The sequence below is a fragment of the Gymnogyps californianus genome, chromosome 7 (assembly GCF_018139145.2).
Source record: "Gymnogyps californianus isolate 813 chromosome 7, ASM1813914v2, whole genome shotgun sequence".
Classification (NCBI taxonomy): Eukaryota; Metazoa; Chordata; class Aves; order Accipitriformes; family Cathartidae; genus Gymnogyps; species Gymnogyps californianus.
Window position 1 is genome coordinate 21,090,786 of NC_059477.1, and position 27,927 is coordinate 21,118,712.

At 40.6% G+C, this 27,927-nt stretch overlaps 1 protein-coding gene across 1 annotated transcript; it reads right to left on the bottom strand.

Annotated features, from left to right (window-relative positions):
* Positions 1–40: 40 nt before the first annotated feature.
* On the bottom strand, positions 41–27,530 carry METAP1D (methionyl aminopeptidase type 1D, mitochondrial). The gene is made up of 10 exons (XM_050900240.1): positions 27,467–27,530; positions 22,053–22,219; positions 19,371–19,520; positions 15,787–15,935; positions 15,060–15,102; positions 11,122–11,285; positions 2,107–2,204; positions 1,429–1,476; positions 447–525; positions 41–313 (listed from the first exon to the last, which is right to left on the bottom strand). Exons 1-10 carry the CDS (start codon positions 27,528–27,530, stop codon positions 235–237), a joined length of 1,041 nt encoding a protein of 346 aa, XP_050756197.1. The 3' UTR covers positions 41–234.
* Between the last annotated feature and the right edge of the window lie 397 nt (positions 27,531–27,927).

Sequence of the window (27,927 nt, forward strand, 5' to 3'; positions counted from 1 at the left end):
TGCATGGCTGCTTCCAGGGTCACAAACAAGTCAAGGGACTTTTATTAAATACTCACCAGGTAACACACAGAAAGGACTATTTCCAGAGCCGACCCCTCAAGCTGCTTTTTCTGTCCCCTGCAGCGACTTATGCAGCACCCATTCCCCAAAGAAATTACAGAAAACTCCTCTCTGTCCTGACTGAAACTGGAAATCCCAGAAGTACAGCGAGACCCTCCACTCCTTGCTCCATCTTTAGGCTTCTTCCACCAGTTTAGAGAGGATTTCTGCTCCCTCTGAGGTAATCACAATGGTATGTTCAAACTGCGCTGATCTGAAATGCACATTTAGCAGTTATTAGGGAGCAAACGCATCCACCACGCCCGTAAAACTCACCCGTTTTTTTTTTTCAGCTGTCAGTGATCAGTTCCACGGCTTAGGAAAGATCAAAAAATAAAATCAGGCACCTTTTATTGTCTACAGAAATTGCAGTCCATTTATCCTTCAGAATCTGAAATTCGGCGGATCCTTCCATTATTATTGGCTCTGCAGCAAGAAAAACAAAATGTATTCTAAAGTTAGTCACACTCCCGTGCGGACTGTGAAGCAAGCAAGAAAGAGGGGGTGTCCCAGCAGGTAGCTCCCCTTCCGCACAGGTCCCATCCTCCCTGGGCTGGCACTCTCTTGCAACACTAAAATGTGAACTAAAGAGGAAGATGAAATATCAAGGTAGGAAGTTGCCCATTCCTCTTTTGTAAAAGCAGGGAATTTTAATCAAGCTTTAATTAAGACCCCGTGGATAATAACCAAAGCACCAACCACACTTACAAACAGCAGATAGTTTTAAATATTTGAATTTTTTTAAACAGGCTTAAAATGTTCATTAAATCAGCAAAACAACAATTTTCTTATTTCCCTCTAATTGCCGCGCCATTTAGCCACACAGTGAGAAAGAGGGCTTTTCCCCCATCAGCTCTCCACGATTGGTATTTAGCACGTTCAGTCTGCGGGGCGAGGCTCTGACTGGTTACCGGCGCTGCAGTCCCCAAACCCAAACAGCAGCTCCGGCAGGCAGCAAGTAAGAGCCACCAGGCTCCTCGCTGCTAAACCACGGCTTCGGGGACACAATCGCATCCCCCTCATCCTCCACAGTCCAAGTGTGCCGGCAGAGTCTCCGCCTTGCCAAAAATACGCGTCAAATATGTCATTTAATAAGATTTATAATAAACATTTCATTTTCTAAATCTTATCATTTGGAAGCTATTTCACCCAATTGGTTCTTTAATGCATTTTTTTAAAATGATATTTTAATCTGCTTCCTAAGGGGTCAGTGTTGCCAACATTCCCCCATCTGCATGCATATTTCTATATCCCAATAAAGAAATGGTACGGATCTGGGCTGCTCTGTGTGTGCTTTTTAAAAGAAAACCATAGCAGAGAGTTACTAACCTATTGTGAACGCCATTCCCTCTTCCATTAACAAATCACTGTCATTGGCTACAAAAGAAAATAAAAACGCGTTTATGGGTGTTGGGGCTTTTTTTTTTTCTCCTTTTTTAGTAAATGCAACCAGCACTTGGTTTAAACCCCTTTTTGGCTCGCAGGTACCGTGCACGCCGGTCCCCGCCATGAACCGGAGCACCCGCCGAAAGCGATCCCTCCCCGGCCGCAGCGGGACCGCCCCGACGGCGGCTGCTTCCAGGCCGGGTCCGGGGGCTTTAACGTTTCAACGGTGATTTTTCTTTGCCCCGTGACAAACTTTGCCGGCGTGGTTCGGGCGCGGGCGGGACGCGGGGGTGGGGGGGTACGGGTACGCGGGACACGGCGGCTGCCGCCCGGAGCGGGGCGGTGGAGGCGGTCCGCGGGGCCCAGCTGCCCCGACGACTCCCTTAAACGAGCGATTTGTCCTCAAAAATACCCGCGCGACTCTCAGAAAACGAGACCGGGGCTGCCCGCCAGCATCCCAGCGTGGAAAGCCCCCCCGGCACCCCGCCGGGACCGGCACCGTGCGTGGGTGTGGAGGGCTCTGCTCGTTTTACCGCCCTCCCCCCTCTCCCGGTGTCATTTCATCGCCGGCGGCGGAGCGAGCGCGGGGGGAGGCGCGTCCGGCCGGCGGGGGCCGCTTACCGTGGTGCCACACCTCGGGGTGCCCGTGGAAGTACGACCCGATGCCGTGGCCGACGAAGGAAGGGCAGACCTGGAAGCCGCCGCGCCGCGCCACGGAGCTGCGGGGGCAAAGAGGATGCCGTGAGAGAGCATGCCCCGACCATCACCTCTGCTAGCTGGACCCGGCCCCTGCCACCGCATTGGTACTGGCAGCGGCATCACCCAGCTGCCGCAAGCTCTTACCCCCGCCCTAGCACCGGGTCACCACTTTGTGCCCACTCTGAAGGACAGCAGCCATCGGAGCTAGCACTGGTGGGCCGTTGTTAGGTTTCAGAGTTAACGTGCCTGCCAGCGGAGGCTGGTAGCTCCTGTGTCAGCCCTGCTGTCTAAGCAAGACGGCAGCGTGTCGTCTCCCTGTCTGCTGGAGGGTAACCTTTTTCACGAGCACATTGGGAACTCATTTTAACATGGGACAGCTACATGGCAGCCAAGTCACGCAGCTGAGGCCCCAGCACACCACCAAACCGCAGCCTCTGCTGAGCCCTCCCTAGGTGCAGAGCCCATGCTGGGCCGCGTGCCCACTGCCTGCACTGGGTTTTCTGCAGGAGAAGAGGGTCCTGTTGCCAACAGGGAGAGTTAAGAGCCCTACTGCTTCCCTTCTGGAATACTGCAAACATTTAGTACCAAAATGTACTGAAACTCCAGCAAATCTGTTCATGCTAATTAACAACGTATTTCTAATGAACCCATCACCACAGTAGCAAAACCAAATCACAACAATTATGGCGTTTCAGTTCTGCCTGCGAGATCTGTCCTGTCCTTCATGGCCTGCCTCAGGGAGGACCGTCTCCGAGAGGTGCCTGCAGGAACATGGCTGAGCACCAAACCCTACCCATGTTGGGAAAGCAAATTCCTATCCCGATCCCTAAAAACAGGGGGACCTGGAGATATGTGGGGTGTCCTCTGGCTGTTGGGCCACCCCATGTCTGCAGGCTTCACTCTCAGGCTCTGCCCTTACTCAAGCAGTGGTGGAGGCAGTGGTGGAGGGAGTGGCTTGAGGCAGCTCAGCCAGGAGGGCTGCCCACATCCGAAACAGAAATGTGCGGAGATTTGGGGGGACCTGGAGGTGGATTAGAAGTGACAAGGAAGGTACCCCTGTCCCTGCATAGCATCCCCACACTATTTCTAAAATCAAACAGGAGCAAGATAGGAAGGCACTCAACCTGAAAAGATTTCGCCTACAACATTAAAAGCTTCGTTTGTTTTAAATCAAGGTAAGCACTTAAAAACTTCAAGTTTGCCTATATTTACACCCTAACTCTGAGAAATGCTTTCTCAGAGTTCGACTACGGGTGGAAAAGCAGAAAAGTTAAGAAACTCAAATAAAGGTGTAAGCTCTCACAGAAATTAAAGCATGTTAAACCCCATGGGGAGGCTCTTATTCAGGTGCAAAGTGGCCTCAGCTTGCTGTACGCAGTAATCCCTTTGCACACCAGGCTTCACAGACCCTGCAGTGCTGGCTCCAATGCCTGTGGGTCACCATTCTAGAATTTAATGCCACTGCAATTGAGGGACATGGTGCTCCACCACAGCGAAACAGCAATGAGAGAGGAGAGTCGGGTCAATGGTTAATGATGTTGCAGTGTTCAGACCTTAAGAGCACATTTTAACAGGATTTGTGTATTAGCTTTTACCCATTGCCCTGATATAAAGACTCATCACATTTCTTTCGTTAACTCTGGAGAAGAATGGAAATTTCAAGTTTAGCTGCCCCCAAACTCCTAAGTACTGGCGAAGAGGGTTACCAATAAGGCTAGAAGTTGGGCTTCATTTGGTTGTATTCAAAGTCCAGGCTTTTACCTTATACATCATTTATGTGGAAAAAAATCATGAAGGTTTATGCAGCAAAAGTCCTACTAGAGATGGAAAAAACTTTCTTGCCTGCCTTTCTGTCATGTCACCCACATCTGGGTCAGAGACTTGGCCCGCTGGCTATGACAATGCTGAAGGCCAAGGAAGAAGCACGAGGAACAGCAAGGAGTTAGAAAGTCAGATTACTCGGAAACATACACAAAATGAAACAGAAGATCTCTGGTGACCAAGCCCAGAGCAATGCAGATAATGATTCCCATACGGGTAAAGCAATTCTCTGAAGAGAGATGGGAGAAGCTGTCCATGCAATCACAGAATCATAGAAACATAGAATGGTTTGGGTTGGAAGGGACCTTAAAGATCATCTAGTTCCAACCCCCCTGCCATGGGCAGGCACACCTTCCACTAGACCAGGTTGCTCAAAGCCCCATCCAACCTGGCCTTGAACACTTCCAGGGATGGGGCATCCACAGCCTCTCTGGGCAACATGTTCCAGTGCCTCACCACCCTCACAGAGAAGAACATGTGATAAGCTTTTCTTTCACCTCCTTCTGCAAGTCTTTCTGCAAAAGCATAAACAATCCCACTGACTATTCAGCTTTGCTGATGTGCTTACATGGCATCCCTGATCACTGAAAGAGCATGGTCATTTTTTGAGATGTCTTGTATTATTACAGGATTATTCCCCCAGAAAAATCCATGTTCTGTAGCAAGACAAAAAGCTTTCTTCTGTGCAGCTATTCTTCCAAGCACCACGGCTACATACTGTCCTGTGGGCAGGGGAAGCTCTCGCCCCAGCACTCAGCTGCTGCCAAGGAGGGTGGCAGTAGCAGCAGCAGCTGCGTGCTGGGCACCGGGTGCACGGGCACCCAGGCACACAGAAGGCAGTGTTAAGACAGTATCCCATCCTCACGCAGTGAAAGAAGTGGTTCTCATGCATTTCAATGGTGAATTCTGCCGCTTTCTTGCCAAACAGCTTGAAAACAACTCTGTTGGCATCAGTACTTCAGTGGTTACTGTCTGTGATCAAAATAGGGGATCTTGGAGCTCACAGGGCTTTGACATCTGCACTGACAGACGCCCGTGCCCTTCCTCCTTCCCACTTAATAATGTCTACATACAGAGCTTGAGTATTCTTTACATAAAATGTAACATGGTCAATGAACCTGAAGTGACACACAAAAAACCTGTAGAGAAACTCAGCCATGTTCAATCTGGTTTTAGTATTTGCATGTGCTTCAGAAGCAACTTTCAGGAAATTTCACTCCACAACTACTAGGTTTACTTTGGAGTATTTAAAAAATCCTAGTGAGCTCTTACATCCTTGTGGAGTTACAGTAAAACACCCAACTTTCATAAAAACCAAAGCTACTAACCCCAGCTACAACTTGCAAAGGTAATCCTGTAAACGTATACGTTGGCTGTAAATGCTGGCAGGGAGGACTTTTTGAAACATCTCTGAGAAGAGTGAATCGAACTGTTGATGTTGGTCAGCCTCTCCAGCTTCCACAATTCCCAGGCTGTGGAATCTGATTAAAAAATCAGGATGCCATGGAATGGAGCATTTTTACACAAGTTTGCCATTTGCTGCTGACAACAGCTCAACATTTTGGTCTCGCTGTCTCATTGTCCAGCTCAGGATCTGTCAGTGGTGGCCTTTCTTTCCAGCTTTCCCTGGAAGGGAACCTTACAAGATTGCAGCCCCAGCTCCATGCGCTGCTCCTTGCAGACAGGCAGCGTAGGATCAGGCAGCCGGAGGAGTCCTGACTGCAAGCAGGAAAGCAGTGAAGGCGGGAGGCAGGAGCCAGCATGAGCTGGGCTGCCTGGCACCTGCTGTGGGAAAGGAGAGCTGCACCACGGGGTGGATGTGCCAGTCTGCCAGTTCCCCTCAGCCACGGGGCATGTCCCAGCCCAATCACTTCCAGAGCAAATGCTGGGGCAGCAGAGCCACACCACACCGACAGCATCAAGGAAAAAAAAAAAAGGTTCTTCAGAATAATCATTGTTAAAAATATCCATTGACAACATTTATCATCACACATTTTATTTTTTGAGCCATGTTGCATGCTTGGGCAGAGGTGAACTGGGCAGGATTAAAAGCATAATCATTTAATGAGCCTGGTACTTGATTTTATGTTTTGCTGCCATGTGTTCCAGCCCAGTGGCTGCAGAGTCAAGAGTACCTGCAGTGCTGCTCCTCTTTTGCTGATGGCAAAGCCAGGCAAAGTGTCTGGCATTGGGATGGACCAGCAGTGGCCCAGCTGGTAAAGGAACATCACTGAGGGCCAGGCTGTCCACCTAAACCCACAGGCAGAGCCTCTTGTACGGTGGTATCACGCTTCTAAGAGTTCACACAGACAGGAGAGTTGGGTGTCAGTTCCCTCCTGAGCATCCTCTTCCCATGTTGCCAGACAACAGCTAATTCTCTGAAAGGAGGGATGAGTGTGGAGACAGGCATTGCCATCCTGCCAGCAGCCCAACAGGGAAATTGCCACAAAGCAGCAACAGGCAGGACTGACTCTCTACAAAGCTCTCCCTGATACTCTGGAGCCTCCCCTGAAGGGAGCTCTTGGGTGATAAATCCCTCCTGCTATGAAGCTGAAAAGCAGGTTAAAAGAATTTCCTTAGGGGGCTGGCCCTGTGTAGATAGCCTCTAGGAGCATCTGCAGGATAACAGGCATCCCAGCTCCAGAGGAAAAACCATCCATTCAGTCTTAGGACTGGAACTCCCATTTTGGGGGGGGCAAAAAAACCCCCAAACCTGCATTTTTTTTCTTTTTACCAAATTTTGTCACTTCTTCCTCAAGGCAGGTCTGGTCCAGTATTCTAAGCCCCCACTGAAAAAACAAAGTGAAACAAATCCCATTTTCAGCATTGATAGCAACTGCTTTTCTGGGCTCTCTAGTGGCACAGGGGAAGAATTTGGCTGATCAGACAAGATGGCACAGACTGCTTTGCTACCCAGGCTGAACATCCCGGTGAACTGATTCCCAGCTAGGGACACTTCTCCCACAGTGCCAGCTTCTCTCCCCAGGGATGAAACTTTATCAACAACAGTCTTGCAGAGCAGCATGACATGAATGGCTGAAGTTGCTAAACAAATCTGTCTTTCACTTTTGGGCAGTGAACACACTTGGGAAACACTGAAAGAGATAACAGACCTATGATAATTGTTTTCTTACCTAGGGATCCAAATTTTTTTTTTTTTTTAAATTAGAAGTAATCATGTTTTTCTTAGATATATTGTTAGCAAAATGACCACTGAATGGCATATTTGCATTTGTTTTTTTAATTCTTGAAAACAGCATCAGCCTAAACTAGATTCGCTCATGATAAAAAGATCTATTTTGAATAGTACCATATTATCTAATTTGAGAAATTACAAAATTCTACTGGGAAAATATTAAAGTATTTTTCTCTTAAATAGTAATCCTAGACTGAGGGAATGCACAAGTTCAGGGATTCCCTGTAATGACAATAAATGTTGAGGTATAATTAGTAATATTTTTGAAAGCCAACAATTGTTTTTTGAAAGAAAGGTACATTTTAGTTTCAAACTGGAACACAAATTACTGTATTTTTCTTACAATAGTGCTGAACTTTTATTTGAGGTTCTCTGTTTCTGAAAGCAGGCATGATGGATTGAAATAAAAGATAATTTATTGCAATGCTTACTTTCAAGTGCAGAGAGAAGCAGTGTAATTGTAATTTACAGTAGCTGTCAAGGAAAATCTATCACAGATGACATTAAAATGACTTATTTTGCCTGAGCCACTTATTGTTTAAATGTGCATAATCTGATAGAAACAGATTTTTTTAAAAATCTGCTTTATATTGTTCTAAATTAATATCAAAACATATACTTACGAGTTAAACATTTTAAACCATTTATTAATACTTTCATCACTACTATTTTTTCCTAGGAGTTGGAAATCGGTTTATTTAACAATATCACGTTTATGTTTTTTAGCTCTCTATACTCACAACACTTCCATGTACCTAAACTCACTGTCTAAAAAGTAGATTTCAAACTAGATTTGTTTCTGTCTGAAAGAGAAATGTCAGAAATGGTAGAAGAAAATGAAACATAGGGCCCAATTCTGTTTCCACTGGAGTTGACCGGCAGTTTTGCCACCACCTTCAATAAGAACAGGTTAGCAAAGATTCAAATTTTTCTAAGCAAAGTAACTCATGAATCCGTGCAATCTTTTATTTGCAACTTGTAGCTGATGGGAAAAGGAACTGCTATCCGTTAAATACTCAGTGTCAGCTATCGAGCTTCCATAACAAAGACTATGTTAGAATACTGAATGCAAACCTACCTCTGCGATATAATTATTCCCAAACCTATTGTAGAAAGGAAATATTCTGATTATTTGTGCATAAGATACGTTCTGCATATCACTTGAGCACCTTTATAGAAATACTGATGAAAGAAACCTGGACACATTTCCATTCTGATGGGCCTAAATGTTTTCAGCTTGTAGGTGCTTGTTCTCAGGTATTTATGGTATCTAACTCTTCTGAAACTTAAGATTTTGATATACGTATGTATTATATATGTCTGCCTGCATGCAAATGTCGAATGACGAAAAACCAGAAACACACAGCTTCACCAAACCAAGGCGATCTTTCAGCAGAGGCAGTGTTAAAGTAGTTCTAAACAAATCAGCACATTTAAATCGTCGACATGATAAATCTTGAGAAATAAAGTTAATGACCTGCTATTTCATATGTAGTTTTGAACAGCTACTAGCTTTGATTAATCTGCTTTTCAAAGGGGGCGCTGACTATATATTTACACTTTGCAAATAAACTGACCTCTGTACCAACACAGCAAAAATCCAATGTCACATTCAATTCTGTTCTCTTTCTTCTTCTCCCCCCCCGCTTTTTTTTTAATACAGCTAGAATTAATGTAGTGAATCTGTAATGAAATGCATTATCCTGCATGGAGATTTATCAGATTTTCCAATTGAATGCCATGCTTTGCTAGCACTAGCTGGAGTTCACCTGCATGTTGGTGTGGCGTGTGGCTCTTTTTTGTAAAGAGTTAAGTTGAACACAAAAAAAGGGAACAAAGGTCAGCACCCAGCCGCCACTTGAATGTGAGATTTTTCTTTTTATTCCCCTTGATGTATACTAGCTCTGTGTTATTAGTCTTAATGATGGAAAATTGTAGTGTTGATACAAATCTTTTTTTCAAAGTAGTAGGCGGGAGCTCCATTTGTTAGTAAGTTTTTTTGTGACTAAAAGCCACGGACAGTACATTTATGTAGCAGTAAAAGGCCTAGATGCTCTTTCCATAGCAGAGCTAATTATTCCTACTGTGACCTTACTGATCTACCCTGTTCCTAGTACATCTCATCTGCACGCCTGTTCCTCTGTGTAGATGGTGTCAGAGAATATGAAAAACCCTATAATGAAACCATTTTCATGATGGAGAAAGGCTACTGGAGTTGCACTTGCTACAAAGAGGCTCAATTATATGAGTAATTGTGATAATTTTCTACATTCATAGCCTTCAATGGGGAAAAAAGAATGAGAGCCACAAAGGAAAATTACTTTAACAAGAAAGTACAGAGAGTAAAAATGGAAGAAGAGACAAAAAAGGGGGAAAAAATAACCAGAAAAAAAGTTTAAAAAATAGATCTGGAGGGAGGAATAGCAAGACAGGGAGAACAACAGAAATGCTCAAAAAGCCTATGTGCAGCTGTGTTGCACAATTAAATTGAATTTTTTTTCTGCAGTTGATGAATGTGACTACTGCAAATGTGCCTCTGTAGTTAGCTATCATTTGTTGTTCCGTGACAGGAAAAGGATAATTACCTCTCAGAGAGAATCAAAGGCTGACATGCCCTTTAGACACAGCCATGAATGCAGAGCTCGATAGAATGCTTGAATAAGAATCCAGTGTTCTGTGCCCCCTTCTACTCAAGAATAAATTTTGTTAAAATGCAAGAGCACCACCAGTAAATTTGTTGAACCCTAGGTGTTCAAAAATATGAGGTGCATCTACCGACTCATCCCATTTGCAAAAATAAAACTACATTTTGAATTCACTTCTATTATATTCATGGACAGTAAGATAGTGAGATATGCATTAAATTTCTTTTCCCAGTAGGGGTCTGATTCAACATTTCCTATGAAAGAACAGAAAGACACTATCCTTTTTCTCCAGGCTAGTTAGCCTATAATTTAAAACTGTCAAAAACACAATTTTACACAAAGTCTTCAATAAAAGCTTCTCAGATATAACCCAAAGAGGTTTTACTAAAGTTTGATTCAGACTCTGTTACAATATTTTTAAAGCTATAAATACATCTAACTGATATTTTGCCGTTCTCTTTTTCCCTTAAAGTATTTGAAGATTTACAAAGAAAAAAAAGCAGCATCCTTTCAAGGTGACTAAGCCTTGCAGCTTTTAAGTAATCAGAATGTATTCAATAGCATGTTGGGACTATTAATAGTCCAGAGAAGTATTGCTTAATGAAATGTATACGATATATGTCTATTTTTTTTTTTGGCAAACATTTTAAAATAATCCATAGGTACCTTCAAAAAACTAAGCCGTATTTTTATTCAAAACCGCCAGCAGAAGAAGAGTCATGACTGCATTTATGTGAAGCCTAGAGGAGATGCAAAATAGGGAAAAATCTCTGAATGTGAGCTCTTTTTTCCCTGTGACGTTAGCATGCACTGCTCTTTGTAAGATCAGAAGCTCTTGAGTTAAATATTTTTGTACTTTTTAAACAAAGAGACTTATTTATGTTGACTAATTCCTTTGTAACATTCGTTATTGCTATACAACGAAAACAATGGTTTCTAACCTTCTTACATCGTTAGACAGATGTGGTATAGTTTCACACACAAATAAAAAAATAAACAAAACCCCACTGCAAATTACATCCGTTAATTTAAATCTACCTTATGAATATCTTTGACTCTTTCTACAGTTATCTTTGCTGACCCTAGTGTAATTCACTTTAAAAAAAAGATCTCTCTTACCCAAGGAACAACATTATAGCTTGGCAGTTCACATACTGATATCAGACTGAAATGATGGTTTTGAATCATAAAACATGTCATCAGCTTTATACCAAACCACCAATAACCTTTGTCCCACTTGCCAGCCCTCCCTTTACTTGTCAATATAAGGCTTACCTGATTGTGTTTCCAATTACAGAGAAGGGAGCCCCTGGTCTGCAAGCTGCAATTGCTTCATCTCTACATTTCCTGGCAACCTCCACTAACTTTTGACCAGATTTATCCACATTGCCCACCAAAAAGGTTTCAGAAGTGTCACCATGGTAGCCATTGTAATACACCTAAACGTATGCAGAAATGTAAAGACATTTTCTCGTTTTGCATCCAGAAACAGATTGTGTTCTTAATTAAATCCATTCTGTCTAGGAATGAGCTATATATTGCAACAGATAGACCACGGGTAAGCTGTATTTGCGAGAATGAGACCAGAAAAGCAAAACATTGCAGAGGAAAAAAAAAAAAAGGCATGAAAGATTGCAAGGTGCGTAAGGGTTGCTGATTAAAAATTCAAGAAAAGCAAAAGTTGCGCATCATTGCCCAGCAGTGTACCAGACAATGACATTGCTCAGCTACAGGACATGAGGCTAACTGGGCTGTATGTGAGAAGATGGGTGAGAGCCGTGCATGGGCTGAAGGGGGCCTTGGGGGCCATCGGGTGCCCACCCATCCCAGCCACCTGCCCCTGGGGCCAGGGACCTGCTTGCACCCCACAGGGGTAGGGCATCGAGCCCCGGTGCTGGCCGTGGGCACTGGGAGACCCATCAGCGGCTGGCAGGGAGACCCGTATCTCTGCAGCCAGCATCCCCCAGCAGGGTTTTGAGGTGAAGCTGTGCACAGCTGGGTGAGAGGTGTACCCTGCTACCAACATCCAGAGGGAGCCCCACGGAAAGCACGGGCCAAATCCACCGCCAGCCATTGCACGCTTTCTTTAATCTAATTTTTAAACTACAATGTGGCATTAACATTGGATTTTACTTCTGATTTCCAGAGATGAATTTTGAAAGAGAATAAATGTACTGTTCTGGCACTGCAAAGTTTCACGTGCTGAAAACGTAGAACCCTGTTGAATTAATTACGTATTGGTTTTTTTTTTTTGACATTTCACAGGTTTTAAACCTTAGGTCTCCAGGAATTCTCTGCTGGGCACAGGAAGCCCTGGCTATGCACTATGGAGCTCTGCAATGCGCCATTAAAATGGGCTTTGCAGCTCTGCAGTATGGCAGGCAGGCACATAATTGTAAGACCAAGCCAAATTTCCCTACAGAAAGACAAATCATAGTGGTGCACAGTTTTGATCTTCTAAAACATTTTTTCTCCCCTGAAGAGTGGGCAACTATCCTTCTAGGACTAGTAACTCACCAAGCTCGAAGCACTGAACTTTTGCCACTGGTGAGCTATTTGTGAAAGACAGACTCACATTCTTTTTGGTCGATTCCTAACTAAAAAAAAAAAAAAATTTGCTACAGACAGTTTATCCCAAGGCCAGGTTTGTGTTCAGGCTGAGATGTGAAGAAAATGTAGGCAGTTAGGAGCGAGGCGTGTTTTAAATAAAGGTGAGTGCCAGCAAGGGCCCAACTGTGTCGCCACCACTCCAGCGGAGAGCGGCTGTGATCCCCTGCTCTACACCTTCCTCCGCCAGTCCAGACTGCCACTAAAAATTTTTTTTTTTAATTTAATGTCCATTGGGCAGGTTTTAATCTAGCTAGTTCATATTTAAACTGAACTAGTTCATTTTTAGTCTAGTAAGGACAACACACAAAACCCCAGCATTGAACATCATCATCCTGGAAAAGCAAATACAGATTTAAAAAATAGGCAAGCTTAAAAATAATAATAATATTTACTGCAGCCCATCAACTGCAATTACATATTTTTGACGTTAATAAGCTACAACCACAGCAACTGTAACACACTAATTCCTTAAAAGTCAATGAAAGAACCAAGTTGTAAGAAACATTAACCTGGTAATGGCAGGCTGAAAATTGCACTATCCTGAGGATTCAGTGACGGATAATGCTACTGTTTCTACACTAAAATACATGTTAAAGGCTACATGATCCAAGCCAATAAAATTTGTATTTCATCTATGAAATTCTACCATCTTAATTGTACAAAAATGGATTTTTTCTTCAAATAATTTGTACATAGCGTGAAGTGTTTACACTTAATAACCAGAATATTATTTAATCATTTTATAGAACCTGTACACAATTATAAACAATTTGTTGTGCAATATTTACTTTGATTTTTATTCTGCCCACCTGTGAAACATCCCAGTTTCGCTCATTAAAAATATGCTAAAAGATCAGTTAGCAACACTGAAAAGTAGTATTTTTTCCTCAGCTATTTTGGAACTGAGCAATTATCAAACACAGCACAGTTCAGTTTTAAATGATAAAAAAATCTGACAGAGATAATCAGCAATTCCCACCCTTGCAGGAATCTTCACATTCACAGCAACTTCAAGATTTATTTTATTTTATGAGGGTAAACAGAAAACAAATAAAAATACGTCTTCAAAAAGACCAGTAACATTTAGACAGACATTATTTGTAAAGCAGAGTGGACAAGATATGCACACCACATTAATATAAAAATGTTTCATTTAGTTTATCATGGAAAGTATCTGTGATATGAATCTACACTTTTTTATAATCTAAGGCGTCATTATTATCCTGATAGATAAAACAAAAAAATAAAATGAACCTTAATGAGATACAAAGAAATCAGATGTTAAATCCTTAGCTGTTGCAAACTGATTTAGTCTAATAAAATGAGCAAAGCTACACCAGTTCACCAAAGCAAAAATGTAGGCAAAAATATACTTTAAAAATGATAGATCGCACTGTGTAAACCTGATAGTCAGAATTCTACAGTTAGAAAGCATGGAGATGGGAAAGAATTTAGAAAGATTAAAAAACCAAACCAAACCAAACCCAGTTCTGGATCACACATGAGTATACCATGGGAAAAAGGTCACTGACCCTAATTTTAATAGAAAAAATATTTTAGAAAGTTTGAATCTCATGCTCAGAGGTAGGTCTGCTGGAGATTTCTTCGCTTCTGCCAGTATGAATTTTGGGCCCATGGAAAATAGTATCAAGTTACTGAGAGTTTCTTTAATGATTAAAAAAGCTTGTTTTTATGAGATGTTACTCCCTTGTATCTGACATATTATTGCAAAAGAACGGTGGGATTCAAAAGACGTCTGCATTCGTATTAGAAATAAATGGCACTTTGGGAAAATAAAAACATGCACAGTAAAAAGAAAAAAACTTTCTGCAAGAGACGAATAATTTTTTTTTTCATAAATGAAATGAGAATTAGGTTTCCAGTTTCTGTACTTTCTTGCTCCTAAGAAAATCCAGCCAGTGTTTATTTAAATAGCTATAATTGACCATTCTCTGGAAATATTAAGTCACGGTTATATCACACTATTTCTGTTTCTGCGCAAAAGGTTCAGGGATTTTATACCAGAAATGGAACACAACACTACCTTTGGGGATTTTAATAAATGTAGGGAACACTGCTAGCAAAAGAGTTGCTGTCCAAATAGACTGACATACACAGGCCAATGTAGCCTCTAATGACAGAGTAAGATAATGACAGGCCCCACTCAAAATCAGCAGGAAGAGGAAGATCAATCTTGGCAGAGTGAAGGAAAAATGCTGGCTTTCTTCATGTTAGCTCATCTCATACATATCTATCTTCAGCTGCTGCCCAGTACCGTGGTGCTCTGCATTAACTACACAGTGGATCAATAACAATTACACCTTCTCAAAAACATGACACATAGCAGGATTGGGTTGACATTTCACTTAGGCCAACATTGATCTCAGTGCATCTGATCCCAGTCCTAAATTCAAGTCAGGCCTGGGTCTAGCTGGAATAAACACACAGTTAAAAACAAAAAAGGAAACCAGCTGCTTGTGCCTTGGCTCAGAAGTAAACAGCACATCCATCTGTGCATCCCCCATCTCCAAGCCACTATTCTTCCTGTTGCTACTAGTGATTCTAAAGTTGATCAAAGACTATTTTTTATATGAATTACTCACCGTGACATCAATGTTGATAATATCTCCATCCTGAAGAGGTCGACTGAAACATAAACAGAAAAAAAAATAATAATGGTGACAGACAGTTCCCAACAAAGGGAATATAAGAATAAACACCTAATGACACATACATAAAAAATCAGGGGGTAGATATTTTGTGATGGAGGAAGGCAGAGGCAAACAGAATAACCATTTTTAATGTTCAGCTCTCACTACTTAGAGAACAAGTATAGCTGAATATAAAATAATGAGAAACAACTGCCAGAAAAACATATCAACACCTGAAAAATCTACCATTATATTTATTCTTTTTCTCTCACTAGGGTTCATATTTTACTTTGTGAGTAGCTGAATGTATTGCAAATAAAAAAAAAAACCTCACATAAATTCAAATATATTTATTCCTTACCCTGTACTTGTTTTGCCGGAGAGGAAAAAAAAAATCAGACTGTACTGTTTTTTTTTTTCCCACACACTAAACTCTAAAGGCATTATGCTATTTTTTTAAGTGCCTGGACAAACAGGATAATATTTTTTTTTCTATTATTTTCTATTTCACATACATTTCTATAACATCTATCAGCATCATGTGGTAAAATGATATGCATCTGCAATACGTTTACATATGGCAGTTAAGCTGAAGTATGTTCAATATTAAACACAATTTATTAATTTCAGTTTAACATTTTCATTCCCGGTGGTAAAATGTATATTATTGGGGAAATACCTGTCAGGAATACCATGACATACCACGTTGTTTACAGAAGTACAAACAGATTTTGGAAAACCTCCATAGCCCAGAGGTGACGGATAGGCATTCTGTCTGATTATTTCATGATGAACAATGGAATCTATTTCTTCAGTTGTCATGCCAACCTAAAATATCAAACATAACATCCTGTTAAAAAAGCAAAGATAGTTTCTCATATTTACTGAATGTGATTGCAGCCAAGTGTTTCAACGAAATCTTGGATGTTTCAAATACGCTGCTTTGATACAAAATACTAAACTGTCTGATATACTTTATTGATATATTGGACCTTTTTTTAAAGAGAAAAAGGTTTTCAATAAAGCATGCAGTAGAAACAAGCACTCAAAGGTTCCTAGAAAACCTAAAATACTGTCTACTTCCTTTCCGTTCTTTTTTCCACATTTGCTTTCTCAAAGACACCAATTTTCCACGGCATCTTGTTTCAGTAGCTGCTATAGAAATGTCTGGTTTCAATGCTTTCAGTCCTTTAAAACACAACATTACTTTCCCTTTTTATTTGTAAAAGAAAGGATCTTACTTCTTGTAACTGCCCAGTACATGTACTTGTGCATTTTATGAAATTGTTTTCCAAGTATTCTTTAATTTTATAAAAGATTTAAATATTTGGCTTCATATCTTGAGGATATTTTACTTAAAGTTGCCATAGCCTGGATGATCACAGTGAATCTATGCGTGCTTATCCATCATTTTTAGAAATCTTCGTTCTTATGCTTGACATTTTCTAGATTCATCTTTTTCTCACGATTTTACATATTTAAAAAAACCCTCTCATAAATCATTCAGCCATTTTCTGAGTATCCATGGAGTGGAAAAAGCACACGCTTAAAATAACATTCTTCTCGCTTTTCTTTTGGATTGACTCTGTCTCTGGAATGGTTAGAGCTGAAATTTGAAATTTGGTAGGGAAACCTCCCTCATTGAGAAGAAGTGCCTTTGAGGGTTCCTCTGCAAATTGATTTTGATTTGAATGAGTTTTGAGCCTTTGAAAATCATACTTCGTACACATACACTACAGTGGCTGTGATTTTGGAGGAATTTTTAGTAACGTGCAGAATACAGGTAGGCTGTGGCGCAGGAGGCATACTTATCTATATATTGAAATATTCAGTGATCGTGCACAGTGAATACGGCGGAGTGCACTTGTGTACTGTGCTGAGGATAAAACCATGTCTATTTGCTCAGCTTGCATCTTGTTCAGCACGAAAACGTGGTTGGGCAGATGAGGAGCGGTGAACCCATTCAAGACCAGGATTTGGGGTTACTGTGCAACCCCCCTGCTTTGCAGTAGCCATTGCAGCCTCTGCACTGGGATGGCAGCCCCAGCCCCGGTGCGCTGTCTGTATTGGATACTGCAGCCATCGGTTCTGGATAAATACAGATTTGTTGCTCCCGCCTTCGCTCACCCATGTATCATTTTCAGCCCATAGACAAACTGAACCGCTATGTACCAGATTGGGTGCTGTCTGCTGCTGCTCTGCTCAAGGAGTTCGACGTGGCTTTTGGACACTCAGCAGACAGATCTGTGCTCTCTGTATGGCAGGCTTACACACTGTGAAAAGTTCTGCTTTTAACAGTATCTGCTTTACTTTTAAAGGAGCTTTGGCTAGCTGGGCAAGGTTGGGGAGGCACCTACTGTGCACCTCATCCCTTATTTGGAACAGGGCAACCTGATGGTATCTAACAAAATACTTCCATGTCATAGAATTTGCTGCTTTATTCCCAAATCTTTAACTCAAACCCAGGAAATGCTATCATATAAAATACCATATTGTATTTTTAAGTTCCACAGGCAGTAAATGGTAATATCAAAACCACGGTCAGCCCAAACTTTGTCTCTCTGCATCCATGCATTATAATGCACCTTTGTTATATTGGGGGATATTACTGCCATTAGCTAAAGCACAGGTGAGAGCTGGTTTGGAGGGCTGTGTGCAAGGCAGGTTCAGCAAGACAATGGGAACAGGTGGAGGGATGGGGCTCTTCAGATAAAATAGGAATGCAAAGTTTAGCTTATGAGAATAGCCTAAAAGAGCTCAGTTTGTTTAGTCTGGTGCACTGAAAGCTGTAATAGCTCTATTACTGTATGAAGGGGACAGACTCAAGGAAAGGCAGGAAGCTGTTTAATTTAAAGAGTGGTGTTGGCACAAGAACAAATGGGTACAAACTGGCCACGCCCAGCATCAGGCTGGAAAGCAGAAGATGCTCGCTGTCGATGAGGGAGGGTTTTGCAGCATCCTCCCAGTAAGGGGAGTCTTGGCCAAACACATACTGGTGTAAAATGGAGCTCACCACCTGTCTGCGGCTGACCTGGGTAGTGGTCTCGGCACCGCAACTGAAAATGCCACTTCCCTCCCAGTCCACAGCTCCTGGTCACGTGATTCTTACCTTATACATCTTCTTGCTCCAAAACGTTCATTACGTGTATGTAGTATTTTGTTATTATTTATAATTTGGCACATACTATGAACTGCATCATAAGCTACACTGCGCTGCATACATATGTATTTTACACATAATGCCAAAGAGTATTAGTGAAAAACTGCTCTCATTCAAAACCCACATTGCACCCTGATCCTTCAGAAACATGTATATGCCCTTAACTTTACATGAGTAAGTTTTACTTTACTGGGAAATAATTGCATATAAAGAAGTTAAACACACACGAGCCTATGTAGGATTAAAGCTTCAGGCAGTTTTGTTATTGGCCGCCCCAGCTCCAGAATTAAACCCCTGGGAAAGTGTGATAATAGCTGAAAGAAAAATGCATGGTAAACTGATAATTTTTTCCCCTTTTAAGTCAATGGCATTGACCTACTGTCCCCATCTATCTCTACATCTCATAGCTACTCAACCCATTTTACCCTATCCAGTATGCTATTACATGAAATTCCAAGGCAAGGCTAAAAAAGCACTACTTCATCTGCAAAACCTGGTAGTAGGCTCCTCCCAGTACATTTTAACTTGGGAGGTATCCCAAAAAGCATGCTGTAGAAACATTTCTGGAAACCATGAGGCTTTATTATCAATGCACTCTGGAAAATTGTATGGAATTTGGCAGCTGTTTTTTCCAACGGCAGCTCTACGAGTCATGCCGGACCCCGTGGGACAGCAAGGGGCTGAAGGATGGATGGGAATGGAGGAGGCAGCCCAGCCCTTCAGACTTGCACACCTGCAGAACCAGAAAGCACGACGTGTGAGGAAGATGGGTCATGAAATGAAAGGAAAAAATGTAGTGTGGGCCTTATGAGAAACTCACATGATTTGGCACAATCCAAACAGAGGGAGATTACAGAGAGATATTACAACTGAGCCAGCAACTCACTCTAAGTACTACACAGATCCAAAAAACCAGAAATAATTAATCAGGCATATCATGGACTGAATCAAAAGTTAAATCCTTTTTTTCAGGATCTAACTTAAAGTTGGATGCACACTAAAGGAAAGTTTTTAAAAAAAAAAAAAAAAGGGTAGGAAAAAACCCCAAACAAGTGAAAGCATAAAAGACATCCAAGCTGTTATGAGGCTTCTGTAATTGTTACCTTTAAGCCCTTTCCAGCCAGAAGCAGGACATGACGGGCCAATTGACAAGCTTGACGAAGCCCTTGAATCTGATCTTCGTTCTTAATTTCTATGTCGTCTCCCCAGTCTGGTACAATGCCTGTCGTCACATAGTCTGGCTTCTTTATGTGCTTGGAGAAAAAGGATTGAAAATGAAGATCAGAAAACTGAGCATGACAATGGGATCATTTTCTCAGATACTGCCTCCTGCTTCATGGCAGCTTGCCCTTTCTGTCGTAGTATCGACCTTCCTAAGCCATCAGGGCAAACCCTCAAGGCTGCCTCAGTATTTCTTCCACTGCCCTTTTGAACTTAACATTGCCTGTTACTACTGACTTATACAGTCTGTTAGCCTTCCAGTGCTGAAACCCCAGATACTGCAGCCGACTTCCAGCACAGACAGTCGCAAGTTTTGAAACTGTGAGAAAGAGACTTAAAAACTCTTCATTTTTTTTGCAAAGAGGCACATTTTCTAGAAAAGGCATCTAAACCCTGGAACTGACGGGACAAACATACAGAATTAGGCTCAGAAATAAAACTGATCAAATCCTTAGTTTCTTGTTCAGACAAAACGCCTATTAACTTCCATGAGATTGCTTTTTGACTAAGAACCTTAGGATTTAACTTACTTTAATTTAGAGGTTTTTACTTATTAATCTAGTTCATATGCTGTGCCCAAATTTGTCCATCTACAACACTATGCAAGGGTATCCCAATTCGCTGTGTCAAGGAAAGTGTAATAAACTTCGTTTTTTCCACAAAAAGTTCTCAGCCCTCCTATAGAGGTCAAATTTCATTTCTGATTTTTTTAAATCCACAACAATTTCATGGCATGTGTATAAACACAACAAACTAATAATAATGGTAACATCTTGCACAGAGATGGAAATGCACTTTCTCTCAGAGGGTCCTGGGCTGTTTCACTGGCTGGGGAAGAATCCCTTTGCCCACCACAGCAGGGCTGATTCTCTGCCACGCTGGCCACAGGGCGAATTTTGCACTGACTTCACAAAATACAGAATCAAGCTGGCAGGCAGAAAACAAAGTGGGCACTTGGGCTGTACACAACAAGACCATACAACAGCAGCGTGTAGGAGTAAAGAAGAGTGGGGCAACCAATTAGCTCTAGCAGGACTTTAAATAGGAAGACTGTTGTTACTCCTACGGGTATTTCATTTCTACTCTGATAAAAAGTGAAAATTTCTTTAGTGGACTTATGTCAACAGAATTTCAGATTTACATTTAGTTGAAATTAATGGCATATCAACCCTAACAACATCTTATTGCAGTAGTTTGGGACTCAATTTAGAAAAAAACCCCACCATTTGCTGGATTAGCAACTCCATACACAGCAGCACCCTCGCTTTCCCCTTGGAGGGCACTTACCTAGTAATTGCTGAGACCTGACCCTGCTGACCTGTAAGATCTGTTAAGGGAGAAGCCCAAAGCAGCGTACATACAAATTTCTATGTATACAGTTTCACACCAACATCTTGAAAAAACCTGTGTTATTTCAATGTGATTTCTGGCATATTCTGTATAAAGTAATAACTTTGCCCTCAAGTTTTCAGTGTTGAAGAATAAGACTGATTTTTACATAGTCTGAGAACTCTGATCTATGATGACAACTTTTCAATATGACAGTATATTTTTCCCTCTTTATCCTAAAAAGAAGCATCTAAATACAGAAAAAAAAGTTTGTAAGTTCTACAATTTTTAAACTTTGGAAAATATATAAAGCATGTAACCTTATGTTCTCCCTGCACACAGAGCTTCCACAGCCTCTTAGGTCTAAGAGCCCTACATCCAGCATCCTTATCTGCTTTCTTACCTAACAACTTTTTAGTATTTCTGGCCCATGGAAATACTCTATATTTTGCATAAGAAATCTATAATAAAATGAAAAGTAAAATTTAAAAAAGTACTAGTACACATCCTGAAAAGCACTGTTTAGAAAGGGTACTTTGGTTTTCTTTTTGCTAAAGGAAAGATACTAAACAGTTAATCTGTATGCTGTAATTACACGGGGAAAAAAAGAAAAAAAAAAAAAGGAACCCAGAAGTTGAACACATGTTAAAATTGCATGACAAAGTTCCTTTTGGCTCTAAAGTAAATAAAAATAAAAGTATACGTTGCAAGAAAAAAAACCACTCAGGCACAGTAAAGATGAGTTTAGAACATGCAGTGGGGTTGCGGGGCAGCTACCAGCAGGTATTGTATGTTCTCTTCCTAAATCTGACACAACCAATTAACAAAACCTTCAGCGAAATATAAACATTTTTATAACTAGCTTGCTAGAGATTTATACAGAAAAGGACTCAGATGATCATGAATGATTCCTACTGACTTTTGGTAGGACCGTCTGTAATTGTCCAAAACGAGAAGTGTTAAGTGTTGACACATGATTATAATACCCCACGTTTATACTACCACAACTGAACAAGCCCCAGGTTTAAACTCCCTAATAACTAGATACACCACTGTGTTTAACATGGTAGGCAGCTGAAAACTTCTCTCACCAGCGCTCCTATTTCAAATACCAGACCAAGCAACAGGACGGTGATACAAACCCCCAGCTGTCGGACAACGAATACACTTGATCACGCCTGCAGTTGAACTCCATATTGACTGAAGAACAGATTAGATAATAGAAATTGCAGTACCTTAGGAACTGGGTGAGCTGGAGAAACCGTGGCTGGCCAAACTATACTATAAGCAGTATTTCTTTGTCCCTGAAAAAAGAAGCATCTTCGCTGTTGATTGCTTGACTGCCTGTGCAGGTAGATACGATTGCACGAAGAAAAGATTACATGGCAGCCAGTCACAGAACCTGTTAACAGACAAGTTAAAAATGGTTAACGTTTTTTTTCTACTACCACATTACAAAACGGAAAGTACGCAAAAAGAAGGGCATCATGTAAAACAAACCACAGAACTCATGTAGTAGCCAAGGGTAGTTCAAATTGTTGAAATCTTGTACCATTCAAGGAAGAGCATTAACATCGAGAAGCAACGAGAACAAAAAAACTCCCCAAACAATACTTTGAAGCTTTATAAAATACCAGATCTGTTTTGGTTCGATGCATTAAAAAGCAGCATGGGTAAGTTCCCCAAAGCTTACAGCCAGGAGTGATGCTCCAACTGGCCCCTGCTCGGAGCAATTTGCATGGCTAGAAGCTGCACTGTTCAAGGCTTGGAGAAATGGTGAATAAGGGATAATAGCAAGAAAAGAGGAGAGAAAAAATTGATTTAATGTTGATTTCAGACTATTTTCAGCTGTATTTTTGCAGAATTGGTCACAGATTTGAGGATAATCAAATTAATGTTGCTTTTGTCATTTGCGCCAAGACACAAGGAATGGGGTTCAATTTGTCCTGCCTAGCAGGGCAACAGAACAAACTTCAAGAGATATTTTTAATCTTGGCCAAAGGCAATTGAAGGGATTAAAATTTGTAATTGACTTGGAATATTCAAATCAGATTTCCATTTAATTCACATGGGGATTCGGGATGACAGTTCATCAGAGTATTCATTGCTCAAACTTAGTTGTCGGGCAATGACACATTTTGCCCCTGTCAAAAAAGAAAAAAAAAAAAAAAGAAAAAAGGGGAAAAAAAGGGCATTGAGGCCCAAAGGTTGTCAGAAACATCAAAACCAAAATAATGCATCACAAAAGATGATGTTAGCATCAAAACCAGGAAATACACTAAATTCAAAAGGATTATTGACACTGCCCAATTAAACTACAATTACCTGTAGTGCATATTTCCATTACTCAAACATTCTATAATCTAAACAGAGGGTTTTTTTGAAACATAAGTTTCACATAATACTTAATCTGTTTCTGAAAAAAGTCATATGTATACAAACACAAGAGCAATCTTTTGTGGCAAGTAACCCATACGAATAATTACTCTTTAGTACAAAGGAAGTGTTTTTGTTTAAACGGAGATAACTAAACATTTTCATATTACAGAAATCAATAAATTAATCTACTGCATATTTTGTAACTATGTAAAAAAAATTTTTTTAGAAGAGTTTCTTCCATATTTTGTATGTTTTTATTTTATTGTACCTTCCTTCCTTTCCTTTGGATGCATTTGTCATGTCCAGATGCAGAAATTATCCTTCCACATGCACACTTGGCTTCATAGACAGCCCTTTTACAGCATTCCATGATACACAGGAGATTTGAGTTACGTACTTTTTTTGGAGGCCCAAACCCCAGAATGAATGAAATAGTTGCATGGGGTTTGCTTTAGAAGTGTTCCCGACTGTCTCTTTGCACAGTGATCAGTGCTACGTTTAGTTACCAGTATCTGAAAGGCTGTAGAGACTTTTACTCAATGAAAGCAAATTTTTACTGGTTTTTTAAATTGTTGATAAGTAACAAGGCAGAGTTGGAGAGTAAGGCTCAGATCAAGCTCTCAGTATAACCCAGGTACCCCAATGGAAGTTGCCTGCTTCAAAAGGGAAGAGAGTGTCTCCATCAAAGTGGAGCTGCCCAGTTAACAGAGGGCTGGATTAGTTCCATAGTGTTTTAATTATAATTTAATCAACAACCTCATCATCTACTGCTTTCCTAGGGTCTCCTTCACAAGAAAAAAATCATTGTCGAATTAAAAAAAAAAAAAATCTGGGCCATCTGACCTGCACAATATATAAGTGCATCCAAAGAGCCCAAAGCATCCTACAAACTCCCTGGCTGGTTTGCACCCATTTCTGGAAGCTGGAAGCACAGAATCTGCTGAGGCAGTAACTTTTGGGCCATTGGAAGTAGCAATCAGTCTGCCAGCGTAAGCTAAGGTAGCTCTTTTACAGAGTGCAGTGGAAGTACCTTGCTCTTACCACAGCTGAAGGTATGATAAATATATTTAAAACCACACTCACAGATGTGGTCAGCTAAAGTCCATGTGGACATCAATATGTGAACGTGTATTTCAAATGCTCTCCTTGACACACGGCATGCTGCCCGGGCACCTTGTCTGCTGTGTAAAAGCTTAATTGGGGAAGAAAAGGTGTAAGTGTGCTTGTCAATTATTCAACAATAAAACTCCAAATGTCCCAAATACACACTCTTAAATACATTAAGCCAGTTTATATTCATGGTTGCATGCCTATTGACTCTCCCACGTTCAGAAGGGATACCTTTTTATTTGGAATAAAATTTTTACTTCTGTTCTCCCAAAGATACACTGTAAGTGTTGTCAGAAGATAACAGGATAATAAGGTACTGTAGTCTGTTGTTATTCTACTAACTACTCATTATAAACCAGACACATACAAAAATATCTACTACTTGAACAGGTGAAATGCGACAACCAAATAAATATCACCATAGTATAATACGACTCCTAAAATACATCACAAGAATTATAAACACAGGACAACTAAACCTTTATTTGAAATATAAAAAATTATAACAGAAAACATTCTTCTACAAAGTAAAAATAAAATGAAATAAAATGGCATTAAAATATAATGAAGTTACTATTTTATAATGAAAATCTGGACTCCATCCACACACTTCCTTCCTTAAGAAGGCCTTCCTAATGCCTCCACAGCTCCTTTTATTTTTTAAGCTCCCATATTCACAGCTAATTCGATATAGCAACATCATCAATCACTGGAGACAGGAACAACTGGCTGTATTCTCCAAGTCTGGCTCAGATATTCCCTCCTCCCCATCCCTTACACCTATCAAAGCTTTTCTCAGTGCCTTATTTACTTCTGCAACACTGGCACTCAAGCACATTCTTTTTGTTAAGCTTTCTGTGTATATTAATTATTGTAAGATAGTTCATAAACGTGGGATTTACGCAGCTTCCAGTGGAAACTGCAGCCACTGGAGAGAGTCCAGAGTTTGAAGCCGGGTAGCCTGGTAACACACCAGCACAGCCAGGATGCAAAGTTGACCCTTCATGCATTTCTTCTCTCCCCCAACAGCAAGGCTACGTCACCTGCCACAAGTAACAGAATATTTACTATCAGCTGCAATAAGGAGAATTATTACCAGCGTTACTGAATCACATCAGCAGATATGATGTACCGAGCACAGAAAATTACAGACAACTGCTCCTCTGACTTGTCAGTGAATCACACTGTGCAATCTGTATGCACGCATGTCCTGCTGGAGCTGCTGGATTCCTCAGCGTACCTTCCAGACCTTAATTTGTATTAATAATATAAATATGCACTGGGAGCTTTTGTGAATTACCAGATGAATTTATCTTGTGCGGAAATTACATTTTCTTTTTCTCCTAAATGAGTCAGCCAAAGGGGCTGAATACAGAATTCAAGTATGATGATGGGTGGGAGCATTTTAAGTGACTGATTTTGCAGCACAATGTGCCCTATATTTATTAGCCTTTTACTCTAGGTCTATTTTAATTGTTATCTGTTCATGCATGCTACACTATATAATGAAATGCTCCCATTTCACTCACAGAGTAGAGAGTTTTTTATGTGTATCTCTATTAATGACCCTTAATTAAGTTGATTTTAGTCATTTAAATGTGATTTTCCTCTGGTCAAGAAGTATTTTTAAAGGGAGATGTTGGAAATGAACTCTCACATAAGCCCTTTTCTAATGCTTCTTGTTTAACAGTTACAGCAATTTATCAGCTATGTTTTCAATGAATGAGGTGTGGGGTAGCCATGCAAAAAACTGCTCATCTACATGATTCGTCAAATGTGAATATAGCAACCATTTTTTTGGTATTTATTTGTGAAAGACTTCAAATTTACAAGCAATTAGCAAAAATGTTACCAAAGGATAAACTTCATGACAGTTCTAAGCTACAATAAATACAAGGGTACATCTTAAAAGAGCCAAGAAATAAAATTAATGTATTTTTAAATAATTTAGTCATAGTATCAACAGAAGCACAGTACCAAAATTATTTAGGATTACAAGAATTAACATTCAACTCATTTAGGAAATAAAATAAACTTGATCTTGATAAAGTAAATCTTACTTAATATACATGAACAATTAACAACATTAAAAGCATTGTTCTGATAACTCTTTTCAAAATATGTGATTTAATCTTCTTTTTTAAACTGAAAAAAGCATGACTGGACATTTTCTTAGTATACGTGCATTTGAGGGTAAAACACTAGAGATCTTTAATTTGGCTTGTCAGGTCATTTTAATATTATGTCATAATTTTGCTTCTTGTGCAAATATTAATTTTGCTGAAACTTCAGAGGAATAAAGTTTAAAGTGAGGTATTAAAAATCACTATAGGTAATAATACGTGGAATCCAACCAATGCAACTAGGTGAGAATATATAGCTTTTTACTGTTAATTACCAAATGTTCCCATTTTTCAATCCAGAATAATGGTTGTGGTTTGAAAGATCTTTACTTGTAATTGTAATTCTAACTGTCTAATAAAACATTGACTTTATAATCTCCGTGTTGCAAAGGTACGTCCGAGCTTCAAAAATAGGATGGGAAAGATTAAAGGTTCTCTCTAACTCTGTGTAACCTGTGTAGTAGGAGAGCCGCTCATATTTCACAAGCAATAACCTGTGCATTTGGTTAAAAAAAAAAAAAAAAAGGGCGGGGGGGAACACCCCCCCCCCCAACACAGGGAAATGCCTGAGGCAGAAGTGGAAACTGATTGGGCAAAGTAGAAGGACAAGAGCCCTTGAAATTAAACAAAAGCAAATTCATTCTGTTGACAGATGTTGATTACATCAAAGCCATGAAAGAACATTTTTTCTGTTTCTTTTTCTTCCTTTTTTGCAACTAATACGTCCATGTTTTCTGTACATTAAGGATATAACATATCTTAATCAACATAACCCAACACATAATAATTTTTAAATTTGGTAAAAGTATATTGTAACGAGGTCTTAACGACAGGCTTCTCCAAACAAGAGTGTATTCACATGGTCATGTCTGCATACCGGTGCTGGTCACGCCACCATCAGCCCCTTACTTCCAGGGGTTAACTGCTCTGGCAGCCAAATAAAATACAGAGAGCGCTGTGTAATTATGGAGACAGTCAAAGGGCAGACTCTATTTTGAAATCTATTTGCACAGACAAGGTCTTCCAATTTCGCTTACAGGAAACAAGCTGGTAAAGGGGGTCTCCTCCTCTCCAGATGCTTTCCACACATTTTTCCCACATCAGGAAATCGTGGACATGGACACCATGCAGCACTGTTTCCTGGATTGCAGGACTATGTCATTACAAGGAGAAGAGCAAGTCCATGCTCGTGACAAATATTTCCTCCTAATTGCCCATATTAGGGGAAAGCAAAACCCACAAGGACTACTGAAAATGTGACTAGCAGCAATTTGTAAACAGGACGCAGCCACAGCTGTCATGATGGTACTGGAAAAGAGAAAACAGAAATGAAAGGGTAAAAACACTCTGTTTTTAATAGCATGATTGGGGAAATGAAATATTCATCAGGATAGATGTGACTTCAGTTACAACAGCAACACACTGGTGAAAACCTCGACAACAGCATGCTTATGACTGTGCTCTGATAAACCGAAACACAGGCCAGTATCTTGCAAAC

What these genes read in the sequence shown, in the direction of transcription:
- METAP1D (XM_050900240.1), bottom strand. Translation starts at nt 27,530, where the DNA reads ATGTGGGAAAAATGTGTGGAAAGCATCTGGAGAGGAGGAGACCCCCTT. An exon ending in CAGCTCACCCAGTTCCTAAG is followed by an intron (nt 19,521 to 22,052) that starts GTACTGCAATTT and finishes TTTTTCTCCAAG; the next exon opens with CACATAAAGAAGCCAGACTA. An exon ending in CCCCGAGGTGTGGCACCACG is followed by an intron (nt 1,477 to 2,106) that starts GTAAGCGGCCCC and finishes TTTCTTTTGTAG; the next exon opens with CCAATGACAGTGATTTGTTA.